Consider the following 20,533-nt stretch of genomic DNA (forward strand, 5'->3'; position numbering starts at 1 on the left):
TATTAAAAACTGCTTTGTCTCTATTAGATTAGGTAAAGTTTTTATGTTCAAAAAAATTAAATTTATTCCATTCATTTTAAAACAAAAAATAAGCTCTGTCTCTATTAGCTTAGATAACATTTTTATGTTAAAAAAATCAAAGTTATTCCATTCATTTTTAAATGAAAAGTACTGTACCTGTCTCTTTATGTAATCATTACATACTGCTGACTCATCATTGTCCTCAGTTGGGTCTTTTAGAGTCTTTGTAAACATCAAATCATGGTCACTAATGCCAAATATATCTAGTGAATGAAGAAATGTAATATGCTCCTCTAAAGATATATCAGTTTTACGTTCATTGGAATGCATTTGAGATAATTGAACTTGAGTTGCTGAATAACGAGGATTCTCAAGTGTAAATAATTCTCTAAGTTCTTGCTTTGAGAAATACCTGAAAAACATTTTTATTTACAATAAACATTACAGATTTAATTACAAAATACACACATTTATCTGAGCATTAATGTTTAAATAATACAAATTATGTATCAGTGTGTGAATGTTTTAATGTACACATATATGGAATACTATAAAAATGTAATGAAAATTAACTAATTATTTATGCTTCTCTACCACAGAAATAAAGAATAAATAAATAAAAAAAAACTTTGTAAAATGTTATAACTATCAATCAAAATTAAATAGATACCTATAAGGATCAGACACAGATGTTGCCTGTCTTGTTAATGAATCTTTAAATATCTGACGACGATAAATTTTTTCTTCTACAGATCCGCACGTGATTAATCTGTACACTATAACATCTTTTTGTTGCCCAATACGATATGCTCTGTCTACAGCCTGAGCATCCGTAGCAGGATTCCAGCTTGGATCAACTGATAAGACAAACAAGGAGATAAATTTTTTTAATATTAAAAAGATAAATTACATTGAAATACAGTCCTTCCCATAAAATAAAGGCAAAATTCCATTTATAGCTAGCTATATTTATAAATAATGTCATTCATAATCATAGTTAATACCAAAAAAAAAACGAAATTTAGATGTAAAGATGGAAAATTTTGAAATGTCTTGAAATTAGATGAAGACCGAAGTTATTATGTTCAAAAAGTAGCATGAATAAATAGTTTTAAAATGAAAGAGTAATGAAGCTTTAAGCATATTTTTGATAAAAATGCTTTTTCTTTAACTGATTAATAACTTTCCTTTTAAAATATTTCCAAACATACGTGTGTTTCACATAAAAGTGAATAGATACCTATAAGTGTGCTTATACTCAGAATTTTGCGTTATACTACGTTTCCATTAAAATAAATCAGAAAAATAATAATGAAATAGGTTTGTGTTTTTAAAATAAGAGTTAATAAATTCTTACCTGAAATTTTACTGAATTTGCATGAATAAGAAAACTACTACAGAAATCTGCTCACTCATTTACAAAATTCATTTTAAAAAAGACTAAATAAGAATAAAATATTAAAACTAGTAGATTTCTGTGTAATTATAGCTAGCTGAATGATTGATAAAATATCTATGATGATTATAGCTAAAAGCCCCACTATCTGGCACTCAATTAACTAGAATACTTTAGAATTTTAGACAGAAATTCAAACTCCCTCCCCCCCAAAAAAAAACAATTAAGTGAATCAGACATTTGTAACCTCATTAAAGAACTTGTTATATTATTAGCACATATACATTGTTACCAAACAGTGTGATTTAATAACAAAAATGGATAAGGAAGACATCACATCATAATCATGAGAATTTTGCCTAGTTTTACATAACCCAATTAATACTCTAGTATAAGTCAGTTTAATTTTCATAAAGGAGAATGCAAGTTCTGTTTTTAATTTGTTTGTTTTTAATTTAAGCAATCTAAGTTTTTTAACATACTACATCTGTAATTTGTACCTGTTTACTGTCTGACTTTATGAAGAACAATTCATTGCATTAAACTTCTGCCAGAATGACAGGCACAGGTTTGGCAACATCTCTACCTAATTTCATGCTTAACAGGATTTTATAATATGATAAAATGTTTTACTTTCATGTTTAAGATCTATGAAATATGTCAGCTTTTATGTCTGAAATTAATTTTTTCCCCAAAATCTTATGTAATATTTAATGATTGATATTCAAGTTCGTAACAAATGATATGACTGTTTATATAATTTTAGACTGGAAATTTCTTCCATTTATTGAGTTCTTCGGGCATGAAATAAATTTTTCTGCATTCAACATTCGGTAATAGTCGAGCTTTCATGAAATTATATATATACTATATATAATCAAAGATTTAAGTAAACAAGTCATAATAAATTGCCTAATACCTACACTAAAGCTGCAAAGTAATAAAATAATAATTTATTTTTTAGAATATCATTTAATATATTATCTCCTTTGAAAAAAGTAGAATTCTATTGAAATGAATTTAATCATTAGCATATTTAAAATGGAATTATTAAAAAAGTATAATTAGAATAAAAAATGCAACCAATAAACTAAGTAATTATTATCATTGACTGCAAACTGGTTGACTTTTCAGGAGGAACAAATTAACTTTTAATCAATTAACAATAATTAATAAATGTAAAAGTGTTTCATCTTTTTCTCAGTAAGAACCATGACTAAAAAAGCTTTATAGTAAGATTGAGTTTACTAGCAGTTTAAGATTGCTATTCAAGCTGCAGAGTTATTCAAATTACTAATTAAAAATCAGTAAGAAAGTGGCGGTTCTGTCAAGGTTTCTGTTTCATATTCAATCTTCAAATCGGAATATATAATTTAATCTTCAAATCGGAATATATATTTCTTATAACTGTGAGTTTTATTTTCTTACTCAATTTTCTCAAGCAATTTGAATAACTTAAACCAATTCTTAGTACAAAGCATTTTTAGTCATGATTCTTACTTGAGAAAAAGACGAAACACTTTTGCATTTATTAATTATTGTTAATTGATTAGAAGTAAGTTTGTTCCTCTTGAAAAGTCAACTAATTTCTGGTCAATTACTTAGTTTATTGATTGCATTTTCACTTCTAATTACACCTTTTTAATCATTCCATTTTAAATATGCTAATGAGTTAATTCATTTCAATAACATTATACATTTTTCAAAGGAGACAATATATTAAATGATCTACTAGAAAATTCATTATTATATATGTATTTCTAGGTAATAAAGCTGCTCTAAAAGAACCTATTAAAAATTGTAAAAAAAAGTAAAGTGCAATTAAGTTGATATAAATGTACATATTCATAGAAAACTGCTAGTTATTTTCAATCTAGGTGTTAAAAGAGAATCTTTGTAACCAAGATATTATCCAATTTGAATGACATTTAACTTGAGATAAATATTTAGCCCTTGCATATACATTCACAAACACATGCTAATGCTTAGGGATCATTATTTCAAATCATTAAAAATAGCATTGCAATAAATATATATAATATATACGTACAAATAATAACTCTATCGGCAGCTGTTAATGTAATGCCAACACCTCCAACCTTTAAAAAAAAAAAATGAGAGCTTTAGAGAATACTTTAGTACAAAATATATTTCAATAATCGCAAATGATAGTTTCCTAAATGAAATATAAGACACTTGAACAAGAAGATGCTGGCAAATTCTTTAAAATATACTTAAGTTGAAAGGCAATAATAAAAATGAACTTCTTAAAAAATGGTAAAAACACTTACCTGTGTAGTTAAAAGAAACACACTGTAAGAAGGATCTTTTTGGAATAACTGAATACGCCTCTCACGCTCTTCAATCTTTGCTATTGTTCCATCAATTCTTAGAACTTTCCATTGTCTAAAGAACAGACAAAAATTATGAGAAAAAGTGAAAATATACAAAATAATTTCATATAATTATGTTTTCAGGCTCAAGTGTCAAAATTAAGCTAACAAAATATTTATTTGTCTTATAAAATTCTTAATTTGTCCAAACATGAATTCATGAGATTTAAAAAGTAAAACATATTTCAAGACATGATGAAGTACGAATATGTAAAATAAAGAATATGTTAAATAAATTTTTAGCATGCAATAGCCATTTAATGTTCATGTTTAATTTGATTATTTCCAATTTCTATCATAAAAATAGTAACATGCAATTTTAATAAATTCAACAGCAATAAATTTCTCAAGTCTACTATTTCAAAATTAGGTTTTCAAATGTAGCTCTTATGATGAATGTATACTTGCATAATGCAAAAATCTTAATGCCAACAATAATATAAATTTTGTTTTGTAAATGAAAATTTTAATTAAAAAATTAAAACAAAGTAAAATCCTAACTGCATAATTTTTTAATTAGCTTTATTATAATAATCTATGTATATATTAGAACATTCCCTGTTTTCCTATTATGTGTTGTTGCATGTTATCCACTGCTGAGCTTCAATCCATTGCTATGATAAATATGTCAAAAGTATTAATTATTCAGTATCAGTTTAACTGCATTATGTCAAGAACATTTCATCAAGAATAAAATATTCAGCTGACTATGAATGCAATGACATCTTCTTGCACCAGCTACATCACCATGTTCTAGCCCAACAAAACTATTTTTATATGACATAATATTCCTCTACATAATGTATAGTTATAGAGCTACATCTTGTTTCAAAACTTATAAACTAAATAAATCTCATGCTGCTGACAGTGGCAATTTGCAGCATGTGGCCCAGAAAGTGAAGAAAAACTAGTACATCCTTATTACTATGGTCCCTTGTTTTAAATATTAAGTCAGAGCCAGGATTATTGCCAAGTTTATATTTATTTCTCACATACACTTTGTGGCTGCATGCTCCTTTGAGTGTTTTAAATATGGCATTAAAAGCAATTTCTCCACTCAAAACACTTTTACCACATCAACTCCAAAAGGCAAGCTGTGTCTAGTTGATTTTAATTCCACCATTCAGCAGAGTGCCACAGTCTTTCAAAATATTATGTTATTGGATCAACAAAATAAAATTTACATAAAATGCCTCTAACCTGCTTTTTTTAGTTCCTCTATTTTATATGTTCGTGAACAGTCTGAATAAATCATAGATCTTCTTGCACATGGTCAATGAATTTTGCTATGAATGTGGCTGTCATTCTATTTGGAGACTCACCAGTTTTTCAGCATAACCCACCAAATATCCAGTACTCTGGAGTACTCTATGTTTTTTCACTGTACAAAGAGATTTTTGCTTATTTTCCAATATTTTTAAGGCCACTTATTCACTTATTTGGTTGTCATATTAGATGCAGAGAATACATCTCTCTCAAAATTATTCCAGACATCAATTCTATTTGCATAAAGGCCAAGTTGCTTCTCTCACTAGTTAAATGGCATCAAATCCTTTGCCCAACATTAAATAAATTGCTCCTATATACGCATTCCCTATGAATGTGTCTCACAGTTGGGCATGCCCATGCATCACTGGAGAATGAGCTTAGGGGATGGGTATGCCTATGTGCATTTTAAGCTGAACCATTTTTTAAAAACCACTAGATGGCATTCTGTATACATTACTTTTGAACTGAACACAGTTTTAGGATCCTAACTTTCATGATCCTAACTATCTGCCTAACTTTGATGTCAGCTGTTGTGGAAGGAACAGAGAATAAGGTAGAGCTTAGCTCTTTAACTTGCCACATGAAACATTCCCATTTCTGATTTCCCTTCGAATCCTTTTTTTCACTACTATGTAGGGTCTTTTAAGGGTTATTATATAGGGTTCTGTTGAGCTTTACATTGCTCTTATTGTTTATATTTCATGCACTTTCCTTTTCATTTGGGAAAGGTTTTACTTCAGTCCATTATGACAAACAAGTGTTATTTATCAGAGGAAGGATGTACTTACATGGTAAACGAGCCAATTAACTGACATGGGTGAGGGTGACAATTCATTTTCTAAAGAGTTCTAGAGTGATATTTCTACTGATTCTGATATGAGCCAGACAAAACTGAGTACCTGCCTTCCACGTCCCTTGAAAAATTTTGTTACTTCTTATATATAGCCTTTCTTGTGGTTTTATTAATTTTAAAGCTGATTAATGTATCTTTTCAATTAAAATCTCAGAACAATTTGAACAGGACTTCTGAAAATTATTTCTCAAAGTAAGCATTTTTTTTTTTTTTTATATATATTTTCATGAAAAAAGGAAAAGGATTGTTAATTTTAACATATATGACAGCTTAGGTACCCAAAATTATGACCTTAGGATTTAAACCGTTTTGCGTCTGTTTTTCTTCAAAAGTTAGGCTTAGCAATACAATACCCTCATCCTGCTGGGCAATTCCTTTCGACCTCATCCATCCCGAGAAAACGTCTTGCACAAAGGCATGCCATCTTGAAAAGGTTAATGTTCATTTTCACATATTCTAATGCGATATAAAATACATCTTTCTTGGGAAAATGATACGGCATCTTCTCTACTTCTCAGTAAATCAAACATTTTAAACAATTTTTTGAAAAAAGAAAATATGTTAACACATGAAATACTTGAAGCTCTTCTTGTGATGACAGAACTATGAGTGTTAACAACTATGAAATGTTAACATTTACACAGAAAACAAGAATATCATAACAAGTGATGGTACTTATGTACTACAGAAGTCTGTACTCATAGCATTCTAAACAGAGCTTTAGGTAAAATTACAGGGCCTAACAAATTAGTAGAAATCAACAAAAGCCTTTTCATGAAGTGCAGAAACAAAGAGGATTGAATACTGTGGTTCAATGGTAGCAAACTTTTACAGTCGATGGGATAATACATATACACAAGTTGTTTATTAGGAACTCTTCTCATTACAAGCAAACTATAAATGATCATTGTAAGGACTGCCAGCCATTTGAAGATGCTTTGTGATGGCAATTTATTGAAAAAAATTGGCACCATTTGTAAAATAGATTCCTCATTATTAATGGGAGCTGTTAATAATAAGGAAGCACTGAAAAATTAAATACTAGAATTAGCATAAATCAATCTGCTTATTTCTCAAGCTGAATATATTGGGAGAATTTAAAGACAATGTGTTATATATTTCTAATGGTAATCAAATTATTTGCTTTTATTTTCTCTTCAAATTCAGACAGCAACTAAATAATACAGAATAGGCAATTCAGTTTACAAGATGAGGTTTATACAAATGATTAAAAAAATGTACTATTCCTCACCAGTCTCTTTTTTTTTTTTTTTTTTTTTATTTTATTTTATTTTAAATATAATACAGAAAATGCACTTTAAATATATTTCAAATTGTCAAAATACTCTGAAATTTTTCAAATTTATTGTAAATCAAAGATAGTCATTATGTTGCCCTTATCTCAAACAACAAGATTTTCCTGGTTTGTGTGCAGCTCTATCTGAAATTGTCTTGATATCATAAACTGTACTAAATTTCTATCATTTTAAATTTAAGGTGAACTATAAAGAGGATAAAAGAAATAGGGGGTTACGGTCAAACATATACAGCAGTTCAAGAAGCACAGAAGTCTCTGTTCTGGCATGAAAAATTGCAAATAAATTGATGTATATACAGGAGGAATGTTTCATACCAAGATTTGAAAGAGAAGTTTCACAACAGTTCCAGTTTTTCCTTCGAATATTTTTTCGCAGACATCACAGTATTTTAAGCTACATCTATTGATTCATTATTTTTTTTCATAATCAAAATTTCTAATAACGTAACAAATGCATTCTACTATACAGAAAAAAAAAAAAAATTATTCATGGAATCAGTTTCAAACTGAACATTACTGACAGAACTGCAAATATCAGATTTAAAAATTTGGTAATTTATCAAAAAACAATTGATGCACAGTATCACCTTTTTTATAATACTCGTATTATAATTTGATGATTCTGATGACTTTATAATATATAAGTTGATAATTTGATAAAATATGGCAAAGTACTAATAAATTTGGCAAGATTTTAATATTTCTGCAGTTTAAGTTCATAGGATCATGTGTACATAAGGTTTAAAAATGCCTTTCCTTTCGCACTCCTCCAGTACCATGCAACCTTGGCTGGCATTCTGCCAAAACACAGATTCATCCGAAAGGAACCTTATTACTTTCTGCGACCTGAAAGTTTCTCATTTTCCAAAAGAGAATTGATTCTGGTTTAAATTATCTATACAGTAAGTACATTCTTTCAGTATTTAGTAAATTTAGTGCATGTGTGTGTGATTATGACAAAGCCTCGAGGGCTATCTGCCTAAGATGAGGAATGCCTTCGTGGAGGACATTCTAAGGGAAACTGGCTCGTATACACATTACACAAGGGGAAAACAACGAAAACGCCCATGCAGCCAGCCTGTTCGTGGGATTCGAATCTCGGACCGAACTACCAGTGTTCAGTGACTTTACCGCTCGGCCGCTGGTGGGGCCTTTTTCAGTATTTAAATGTTTTTACTAACAACATGATTTATAAACTCAAATCATAATGAATATCTAAAAATGGAACAATACATAAATATCACAAAATTTTACAACAAAAACATCATATTTTTTTTTTGTTTTGTTTTGTTCTGTTTGTCCCCCCCCCCCAATACAACAATGAAAAACAAATTATGTATTAAAAAGAAACATAAAATTTGAAATATGAAAAAACAGAACAGATTTATTTAACATATATAAATCATTCTAGATGAAAATGTATAACACATTTACTAAACGAAATTCTATAATATAAAAAAACATGTTATAGAATTTTGTAACGTGTTACAGACACTGAAAATACCGTGATGTCTTTAAAAGAAAATATTGATAGTGTAGAAATATAAATAGAGAAATATATAAGCAGACAGTCAAACTGGGTTTAATATTTTAAAATATCAAGATTTTTTACAGAATTAAGAATTCAACCTTTATCAAAACAATACTGTTTTCCATAAAAGTAGGGAAAAATACTAAAAGTAAACTATCTGCATGGCAACCTTTAGATGCATAAGTAAAAAATAAAATAATATATCAAAATTTAAGAACTGTAATTGCAACAAAAAATATGTTACTCTTCTGTTATCAGGATTGGATTAAGAAATGCATGCATGCATAAATGTATGTGTGAGCATATATGTACATATACATACATATGTACATATTTCCATGAACACAGACATACATACGTTTCTGAATTCGACCCTAATAACAGAAGAGTACCAAAATATAAATGATTTATTAGATGAAATAAACTCACTTATTAACCAATATGTGATGTATCATGTCCAGTATTTTTCTGGAAAGAGAAAACACAAGTGTTCTATGTTTATTTTCCCGCAGATTTTCCAGAAGATTTATTAAGAACTTCATCTTTCCCGATTCCTTAATTAGAGTTTCATCAGAGACACCTTCAATGGATGAAGCATCTATACAACCATCATTCAGCTCCTGAAGTTGTTCTTCTCTAATATTAAAACAAAAATATTTAGGTTAAAAATTTAAGTGAAAAGGAAGAAATATAATATTATAATATATTACAGAACAAAAAATATAATTCACAGAATCATTTTCAACCTGAATATTTCTGACAGAACTGCAAATATCAGATTTTATAATTTGTTAGCAAGCCTTGTCTACCAAATTATAAAATCTGATAATTGCAAACTTTTTTTGTTCTTGTCTGTATAAAATAAGACCCGCTTTATTACAACAGAAAATACTTATACCATTTAAAACTAATCCAGAAATACTGAGGAATCATACTTTCTTTACATCACATAAAATTAATTTATATATGAATCAAAGTGGAATCTTAAAATGTTTTTCTTAAAGATACCCCTTTTCTTAGGCAGATAGCCTTTGCATGCTTTACTATAATCTAACTAACCCAGCCCATGTGTTCTCTAGGATTCAAACCAAGTCCTATATATATACTTAAGAGCCAAAACATTATAACCACCTACTCAATGACGCATTGTGCTACCTTTGGCCTGCAAAACAGCTACAACACAGCTTTACATGGATGCCACAGGCTCTTGTAGATGTTTGGAGATATATTATACCAAATGTCTATGCAGCAGTCATGCAAAATCGCGATATTCCGACATGGTGGTGCGTGAGCTCCGACATGACATTATAAATGTGCTCCATCAAATTAGGTGGCCAGAACATTAACTGGAATTCATTTTTATTTTCCTTAAACCACTCCAACACAATTCGAGCTTTGTGACATGGGACATTTTCCTGCTGAAAAATTCCATTTTCAATTAGGAAGGCAGATGCATTGAAAGGTTTCAGTTGATCAACACTTACATTCAGATAGTCTGCAGCTTTTATGGTCTGTTCTACCAAAACTAAAGGCCACAGAGCTGCCATTAGATCATCCCTCAAAGCATAATAACACCACTACCAGCCTGTTTATAACCTATTGTATAAGAACGAAGCAATTGTTTGTCTGAATAATGCAACCATTGACCTGATGAACGAGAAATCAGGATTTACTTGACCGTGCAACCGTCCTCCACAGAGGCACACACCGTATTTGATGGCATACAAGATGCACTTTTTTCCTAAATTTGGTCTCAAAAAAGTTACTTGCATCTTATACGTGAAGGACACAGGTTATCTATGTTACTGAATACTATTTGTAGCCTGGATAAAGGTCTAGATACACGTAACTTTTTCTACATCTGCCATAATTATTTTGCGCATGCGTGAAATATCTGTCGCCAAAAAGCACCAAAGATCGAAGCTGATGTCAAAGTTTGAACAGGTTCGACGGTTACATTACGTCTATGGAGCCTTTCCTTCTTTACATAGACTTTCTTTGACTCAGCCGACGCATGTGTCAGTATCGGTGCTACTCTGTACAAACGTGTCAGCATCGGTGCTTAAAACTATTTGTTTAAAAAAAATACCTTGGAAAATATGACTACAGGAAACAAGAGATTAAGCTATACAATTCAGTATAAACTAGGAGTGTTAAACTGCGCCAAAGTGCATGGAAACAGAGCAGCAGCAAGGCATTTCGGTCCATCACCTATCGAAAAAATGATACGTACTATTAGCGACTGCAGGAAGATCAACTGAAGACTGCTAAAAAACAAAAATATAACCTTCAATGCCCAGCTCCATCTTGGCCTGAACTTGAAAAGGCCGTAAAAATGTGGGTGATAGATAAGAGGAAATCTGGGATAAGTGTTTCAACCAAAATGGAGGCCATAGGATTTGCAGAAAAACATGGGAATCAGAACTTTCCAGGCTCTGAGGGCTGGTGATACAGGTTTATGAAAAGGCAAAGCTTATCAATGCTCACAAAAACAACTATTGCACAGAAAATGCCAGCAGATTATGAAGAAAAAATACTAGCATTTCATAGGTTTGTTATAAATACACACAAGAAATCTTCTTTTGAGCTCGGTCAAATAGGAAATATGGATGAAAGAGAAAGAAACCACATTTTAAGTTATTGTGGTAGCGCTCTCTCGCACGGACTATTAAAACTTTTTTTCCTTGTGTGTGGCCTTCTAAATAAGGTTGCGTCTTATATGCCATCAAATACGGTAAGTGGCACGTCTGTTGCGGTACCATATCCAACACTGTCTGCTGCAAATGTTCCCAAACATTTGCATTTGGACCTGCATTGTATTGGGCTGTCATCTGAGCCACTGTTGGCACCAATTCTGCTACACTGTGCAGGACAGTCTTCAACGCAGAGAGCAGAGGTATAAAGCAGGGTTTCTCAGCCCGCGAGGAATTTTACAGTTTTAGAGGGATATGCAATCAGCCTTTTACTCACCTGTTAAGTATTTAGTTTAAGTTTAGGAATATAAAAAAAACTTTCATTCAAGTTCTGATATCTATCACTACTTTCTATACATTTTCTTGTTTAATTTATAAAACACGTTAAAAATTAATCTAAATAAATATTTATGTATATTTATGTAGGAAGGGGGAATGATCATCAGCAATGGTGAGAGAGGTTACATAAGGCAAAAAAGTTTGAAAATCGCTGCTATGGAGCAATAAAATTTGCAATATTATTGTGCATGACCTTGTTTTGAATTTGATTTTAATTTAGTATTATTTTTATAGAGTTTCACACCTATTTACATTACAATACCGTGGTTCACAAGTTCAAAGAAAATTTTTAAATCACTCCTTAGACAAAAGAGGGAGTAGCTCATGCACAAATCTTACAACTTTATACAGTACAAAGTCCATAATCCGGACGCCCATTATCCAGAATGATCTAAAATCCACACCTCAAAGCCACAAACTTTTTTTTGTATGCTTTACGCATGCTCGTTTAATGTATAACGGACGGTATGAGCTAGGCTAAAATTATCTTAAGTGATTCTAAGGCATTTCAGTTAATGTAGCAGATTGTGTTGTTCATTAATCTTCTAATTGGATCCGGTTATTATTTTTTGCAGACTGTTAGAGCAATTTTATAAAAATTAAACTTGAACTTTTGATCATGTCAAAAAGAGTTTCCAATTCTGAAGCCAAAATGCAAATATAAAATAGTATTTTAAAAATCTATGTTAAATTTCTTGAACAATGGCAAGACTATTCAAGACTTTTTGAAATTTTTTAGCATAAAATCTGCTGTGTGGAACATCGCAAGATCGTGGGAGGATGTGTCTCCAGATACGTTAAAAAATGCTTGGCATAATTTATGCCCAGTTACCATATTTCATGGTGAGGATGATGAAGATGATAGCCACGAATTTGAAAGTTTTCGGACATCGCAAACTAGTAAAGGAGAAATTTTCCAGTTATTGGATTTTGTAAAGAAATGTGGAGAAGCGGTAATAAATGAAGATGATATAACAGAAGTTTTTCATTGTGACGACCATGCCCTAATCATCAATCAATTAACGGACGGCGAAATCTGTAGCATGGTCCTAGATCCAAAAAATACCGCTTCCGATAGTGAAGAAAGTGACAGCGAGGTTATTGAAAACGAAAAAATTTTGATTGACAAGTTAGTCGGTATTCTCGACACAGCAATTACAGGACTTGAACAGTGGAACTTTGTAACTGAACAAGAAATTATGTATGTTTATAGAATTAAAGAGAAAGTATTAGCACAAAAAACATAGCAACTTAAACAACTTACATTGAAAGAAATGTTTAATAAAGTAAACAAATAAATATTAAGCTTTTGTAAATTTTGATACCCTTTAGATCATAATTTCTCTTTATTTCATAAATTATGGTTTCATATTTTAAATTGTATAATTTTTGCATGACATCTTACCAGATTTAAATTGATGATCTATAATCCAGAAAAGCCCCTAATCCGGAATCGCCGAAGTCCCGACGAGTCCGGATTATGGACTTTGTACTGTAAATAAAATAGTACAGGTTACCTAAGATGAAATTATTAGCGGTAAAAGAGAAAAATTATTAACATATATACTAAATAAGGCAGTAAAAATGATTTTTATAATTTTGTATTGAACTTACTATGGAATTTTAATCTTTGAACTTTCTAGATACAGTAAGAATATTATTTCAATTATGATCAAACTTCATGTATTCTAAAATTTTTATTGTTTTGTTTACACTGCATACATAAATTATTTTAAATATTTTCATTTTTTAAATTAATCAGGTCATGCTAGAAATAAAAATACATTACAAAACAAATAAAATGTACACACTCTAATTCAAACTTTAAATTTCGTTTATGCTTTAAAGAAGTACTGTGGTTCATTAAATCAATTTTATGTGTCCTCAGTTCATATTTACAGAACTCCCAATAAGCATTCATCTTGTTTGTTTTTATTCTTTCTAACCAATTATCAAATCTGGCTATTTTAAACTAAGCATTTTGAAAAATAGTACCGACTTTTTTAGTAGTAAGAAAAAAGTCGGTACTATCTTTCTACTCACAATTCATACTTTAGTAAATACAGCAACCACAATCTCACTGGAATCCCACTCATACATCAACAAACATTAAACAAAACAATCAATAAAATAAAGAAAAATACTAGCTACTAGTGTTAAAAACTGAATGCACTTGGACTAGGATTGCAAGACTGCCCGCTGCCAACTTTTATTTAAGTTTAAATTATTTTTTATTATAAATTAATATATATGTTATATACACATACATGAATTTTATGATATATTAAAAAAGTTTTATATATTTAAAAGTAGTATAAAGAAATGGAATAGGAGAAAATTTGCAAAATCACGAAGGGATAAATTTTAGTAGCACAAATTTGTCAAAAGTAGCAAAGTCGCGAAAAACTGCATGATCTGGCAGCACTGCATTGTAATCAAGTTTATGAAAAAAGTATTCTCAGGTAGCCCTAATGCTGCAACACAAAACATATTCAATGAATTCAAGTGCAGATATAATACAAGATTAGATGAGAACTAGTTTGAACAAAAGCAACCATTTGGACATGCTTGTTCTACAACTGAGACACTCTGCAATCTATCTAAACCTTCTTAAAAATCTGAAATATTACAATGAACAGACCCAAATAAAGAATATGCAACTTATTACCAATATCTTTCATAATTAATCAAAAACTCAAGCAGTTTATATCAGGGGGACTGGAAAGTAATGTTTTGTACATTAAATTCAAACATTGTTAATAACTTTTTAGTATGCAAATTTCCAAATTTTTGGTCATATAGAAAATATTGCAACAGTCAAAATAAATGGAAATCCAATGGTGAGATGTCAGGCAGGTATGGTGGGTGATTTAATACCTCCAACCACAATTCATTAATTTTTTCCAGGGTTCGTCTCTCACAGTGCGGCCTTGCATCATTCTCTTGCAGAATAATACCCTCTCTGTTCACAATCCCTGCACACTTTTAAATTAAAGATTGATTTACTCTATTCAAATATTCACATTAAAGGTCTGCATTCACGATTTGACCAGATTTCAGCACTTCACAGTTCTGTGTCATTGAAGCAGTAAGTTGCATGTGTGAATCAGTTAGCTTTCTTTTCTTCGGACAGATTATGTGGGACCCAAACACCTGCTCTGCTTACTTTACCAATCTGCTGCAAATGTTCTTGAATGGATGACCAAGACTTGTTAAGAATATTTCACAGTTTCTGGATTGTCTGACAAAGATTTGTTTCCACTTCCACCCTAAATATCATTGTCTAAAGCTGTTGATCTTCCTGATTGATATGAGTCAGAAATATCAAAATTACTGGACCTAAATTTTGAAAATTAACCTCAGGCATTTATAAGCAAAACTATTGCATTACTCCCCCTGAGACACTCAAAAAGCATACAATGCTGGAAATATGCTTCTTTTGGTTTTTGGACGGCCATTTCATCCAAGACTTTAAAAATATATAAAGGAATAAATAAAGAATTAGTGATTTACAAGTAAGCGAATCACTTTAAACCTTAAGCCAGCATTGCTATATCTTCTAAGGGGGGGGATTTCTTTTTTCTCTAGTAAAAGAAAAGATGCCATAACAGTTGGAGAAAAAACTATACACAAGGTAAGCAACTGAAATTCTAACATTCCATCACACACATGGTTTTATGAATTCCTCTAGTACTTAATCCGACCTTAATTACCCGATGGCCAAACTTTAGAACAGGAAAGAGAAGATTCAAATCTGGTTTAAGAAATTTAAGCCTCAACAATGATGCCAACTCTGGACAACAATCCTCTGTAAACAAGGGCTTAGATTAAAAGGAGCTATCACTGAAATTCTGTATTATACAACTTGGGAATTCTCAGAAAACCAAACAAAAAATTTTCCAAAAAATAGAATACATGATGATAGAATACGTGAAAGAACAAATATTCCACCTGCTCGCGAAATGTAATAAAATAAAATTCTGCTTAAGAAACAAAATGAAGTTTTCTTATGTTTTTGGTACTGCTTCATTTATATTTATCATAAAAAAATGCAAAACTTTCCAAATAATCCAGTATCATACATTGGTGTTATATTTAAATCCATATTATTTGTATTTGCTTAGAATGAACATTCCAAATATGAAACATTAGCTTTATAAGATGTGCCAGATTTCAGTCCTTTTCATTAAAATACTTATAGCATTTTGATGAAAGGAGAAGGAGTTGAATATATAGCATCTTATAATTCCATTTCATATAAATTTTTGACATGCTTAGTAATTACTAGTACACCGTTTACACTGGAGGGGGAGAAAACAGTTTACATATAAGATTTTATAACAGCTTTTTATAGAATAAATAGATTACTTGAGTTCTCCATATAGTCCTAATTCTATACAGGCTCTTTTACTTAAAAGTCTCGGATGATCACAAATCTTCTTTAATGTAGTTAACTCTACTAATGGGGACCTTTTAGAAACTAAAATCTGAAATTACAATGTTGAGTTAAAAGAAAACGAACATGATAAATTAATAAATTACAAGAAAAAGTAATGAGGAAAAAAAATTATTCTCAAGATGAAAATCACCCACACAGTTTGATTTCAAACTTGACTAGCTTTAAAAAGTAATTATTCGATATATAAAAAATGCAGTCTAAAAATTATGAATGAAAGCAACAGCAGTTGCTAACGGGCACTTGCCCAATCAAACAGAATTATCTTTTTTGTATTCAATGCACATTTCAAAACAATAACTAAAATGCCAGACTGCACGAAGGAGAAAAGGGCAGTTTATTTCCCGAGGAAAATAAATTATAATATTTGATTATCACAATATATGATTTGAATAGTATTACTGATATACTTCATAAGCACAAAACATTACTTTAAATCTAAATACATTGCACAGTATAAAAATAATAGATGAGGACCGAAAACTTATTAATAAATTGATATTTTTTGTTACCTCATATTTTATCCCCGAGCAATACTTTAAATGCATAGTTACAGTATATACTCTCTCTATATTTTTTAATGCCCATATAAAAACTTATTCATGTTTGATCCTTCAATTCTAATATTAGGCATGGTCAATATTAAAATCAATCATATGTAGCAATGAATACATACAGTTATAAGATAAAAGTAGTAAAAGTCAGATAAAACTGCACGGTGAATTCTTGCCGATATGAAGTCACACATACATCAAACTGTTCAACTTATTGAAAATATTATCTGAAGTAAATATATAAACAACAGAAATAAACTGGAAAACAAAAACTGCGAAACAAATAAGAATCTGAGAAACTATAAACAACTTCAGAAATAAAGTCTTCATTTTGAAACATATAGATAAAGTTTTTTTTTTTTTTTTTTTTTTTTTTTTTTTTTCCTTCCCCATTTCTGATTTAGATCATGCATACTACATTTTTTAAATAACTTCCTCTTTTAAGAGATAAAGCTTTGTTTCTTATATTGGATCATAGTCCTAGAGTATAATTTTCATATCAAATTCTTGGGATAATTTTTTTGGAAAACGATTAGGTACTCTAAAAAAATCTTGGTTTTGAAGCAGGCAAATCATAGATGTCATTATGGAATCTTACAAATTTCATCAGTACATTGCATGTGTGAATCAGGAGGCAAGGAATTCCTTTATTTTGGAGCAACATATGGATCCAGATGAAAGTTTCCTGAGAATTCTGCTTAACTAGCTTTATTACTAATTACTGGAGCTAGAAGCTTCAAATTGTATTTAGTCATAAGTCAAACACAGAAATCAATCTTAAAAGTAGTACTAAAACGTTGATTCTAGGAAAAGACTGTAGCTGCCTACGAATTACTTGCAGAGCTGCTGAATGGACAGGCCTCAGAGGGATAAAGTTAATGGGACTGCACAAGACTAGGTTAGATTAGGTTATCTGAATATGGAAAAGCACAAAGGAGTACCTGCCTAGGACAAGATTAGATAGCATCTTAACAAAGAACAAAACATGCACTGATGGCTAGTGATAAAATTGAACAGACAGGCATATCTTTTAAAAATGAAAACATGCAAAAACAAATTATGGATTTTATTTGAATTACCTAAAGTTACAAGACAAAGCTTAAATTTATTAACATTATTTGGGTACAGATTTTAAAGACTTTTGTTCAAATTAACAAAATTTTTAAATTATTTCATTTTGAATTACGGACAATGTTTGAAACTAAATATCCTTGAAGACATATACTGACTACCAATAAGTATTTGGACACCTATTCAAATGACGATATCTGCGTCCTAAGGTACGTCACGGACTCCGCCGGTATATATCGTGTAAGAAACAGCATCGGCTTTAGTCGCATGCAAGGTGCCTCGCAGTTCGGAGCTCTCTGATTTCGAGAAAGGTATAATTATCGGGTATCACAAATGTGGCCAATCCTTAAGGGACATATCTAGCGATCTGAAGTACCCAAAATCGTCAGTGGCCTATGAGATTAAGAAGTGGAAGGTGAGCGGTGATTGTCGGAATGTGCCCCGAGTCGGCAGACCAATGGAACTGGGAGATAGAGACCGACGAAAGCTGTCCAGAGAAATTTGGAAGAACCGCACCCAACCGATGGCCCTCATCCGCGAGGAGTTTCAACAGGCATCTAGGAGTATTGTTTCAATGAATACCATCCGTAAGGAAGCACATCTGCTTGGTTTTCATGGTCGTGCTGCTGCCCATAAGCCTTTGATCACTAAGTCCGACCGCGCTGCTCGGTTAATGTGGTGCAAAGCACATCGAAATTAGACCGTAGATAAGTGGAAATGGGTTCTTTGGAGTGACGAATCAAGGTTCACCCTTTACCGTTCGGATGGCATGGTCTGGAACTGGCGTCTACTTGGAGAACGTCTCCTGCCAGAATGCATTGTGCCAACAGTCAAGTTCGGCAGAAGTGGAATTATGGTCTGGGGTGTTTCTCCTGGTATGAGCTGGGACCCTTGGTCTCCATTCATGGTAAGCTCAACTACGATGCCTACTGCACTATTTTGGATGACAATGTGCTTCCTATGTTGTGGCAGTTTTACAGGTTGCACCCGTTACTTTCAGGGCGACAATGCCAGTTGTCATGTTTCGACGTTAACCAAGGCTTGGTATGGTGCCAATGGAGTTCATCGAATGGACTGGCCTGCCCAGAGTCCAGATCTGAACCCTATCGAGAACCTCTGGGACGAGTTGCATCTCCGAATTCAGGGGTGCACTACCCGTGCAAAATCGGTGAAGGAACTTCTATGTCTTCTCCAAGCCGAGTGAAAGAAAATACCACTAGCTGTCATACAAAGACTTGTGGAAAGTATGCCCCGGAGGGTCCACGCTGTAATTACCTGTCATGGAGGCTCTGCCAACTATTGATTTTGAATAAAGCTAGTTTTTCTTTTCTATCACAGGTGTCCAAATACTTATTGGTAGTCAATGTATTAGACAAACATCAAGCTTCAACTAAAATTATTACTTCATCATAAGATATGAAAATTGCCAGAAAGGGAGGTTAAAATTTATTTACTTTTATAGCTATTAATTTCTGCTCATTTATGAATAAAATTTACTATGTAAACTTTTATAAAAGATTATTAGAACTTCAGTGTTAATTTCAAAACCAACATAGCAGCAGTTGTGATAGAAATATACAAAATTGCCATAAATAATAATAGAAACATGCTTTGAATGATTTAAATTTATATGCTTTAATTCATGAGAGTTCGTTTGGGCAAACTCAATTTTTAACTCACTCTTAAATACTGACTCAAATTAATTTGATATTTTAGCTTTTATTTAAACATGCACATTTCTGCTTATGTAAAATGATCCCCAAAAGTTGTAAGATGTAATCAAATAAGAAAATTTAAGTTTTTCACTTACATTTTTCACTGCTTCTGAATGCAGAAAACTGCTATATATTTCACACTGAGACTCAGACATGAAGAGCCAAATGATCAGATCATTTTTCCTCGTATTTAATCTTTGATTTGAAATCCTGGTGGAGGGAAAAAAAAAAAGAAAGAAAAAATTAAGTAATGAGTTATGCTTTGAAATAATTATATATTTACTGGGTTGATGCAAAAATTTGCCTTGTTTTTGAAGAGTGAAAAACAGAACAGAAGAAAACATATGTACATAATCATGTAATTACCAGTAATTAATATGACCTATTGCAATCTGCCTTGTAGTAAATTAATTTCTCATCAATAAAATTCCTCTAGTTTAGAATTAAAGAAAAATCTTGTATTGCTGTCTTCATATATTGCACATCATGCAAAGTTTTTAAAAACCCAATGAATTCTATAATGTTAAAAAAAGATGGCAGCCTGACAAAACAAAGCTTGGAATAAGGTCATTAAAGCTAGCCATTCACATAGTCAGCAACCAAAGTCGAGCAATTTTTTCCGAATTTGATTAAAGCAGCATGAGATCTGGAGTTTTCATGCCAAAAGATAGTACGTACCTTAGCGACTGACAAGTGCTGGCTGCTTACATATCAGTTTTTACCTCAGTTTGTCTGTGACAGTACATGTCAGCATTAATGGTTTGGTTATGTGGGAGTTAATCTCCACGGATTTTTTTCTTCATAACCTACAATACATTGAAGAAAACCATTTCAGGATGCAGTCCTTTTCTTGATGTCAGAAGAGTAGGCTCTGCTACACAGCAGAGTCCTTTGACTTTACCATTATTACCGAAGCAGACTATC

General features: G+C 31.3%; 1 protein-coding gene across 1 annotated transcript in view; it reads right to left on the reverse strand.

Annotated features, from left to right (window-relative positions):
* LOC118186474 (uncharacterized) overlaps positions 1 to 20,533 on the reverse strand; it is a 154,214-nt gene that overhangs the window by 48,340 nt on the left and 85,341 nt on the right. Inside the window, exons 15-21 of the mRNA XM_085812652.1 lie at positions 19,705 to 19,819; positions 16,182 to 16,300; positions 9,211 to 9,417; positions 3,709 to 3,823; positions 3,468 to 3,516; positions 692 to 878; positions 178 to 433 (exon numbers count right to left, since the gene is read on the reverse strand). Coding sequence (XP_085668778.1) covers positions 178 to 433; positions 692 to 878; positions 3,468 to 3,516; positions 3,709 to 3,823; positions 9,211 to 9,417; positions 16,182 to 16,300; positions 19,705 to 19,819 — 1,048 coding nt within the window. The remainder of the gene's footprint in view (positions 1 to 177; positions 434 to 691; positions 879 to 3,467; positions 3,517 to 3,708; positions 3,824 to 9,210; positions 9,418 to 16,181; positions 16,301 to 19,704; positions 19,820 to 20,533) is intronic.

Source organism: Stegodyphus dumicola, chromosome 3 (assembly GCF_044657685.1).
Source record: "Stegodyphus dumicola isolate Sdum_Otavi_A_Nest chromosome 3, ASM4465768v1".
NCBI classification, from domain to species: Eukaryota; Metazoa; Arthropoda; class Arachnida; order Araneae; family Eresidae; genus Stegodyphus; species Stegodyphus dumicola.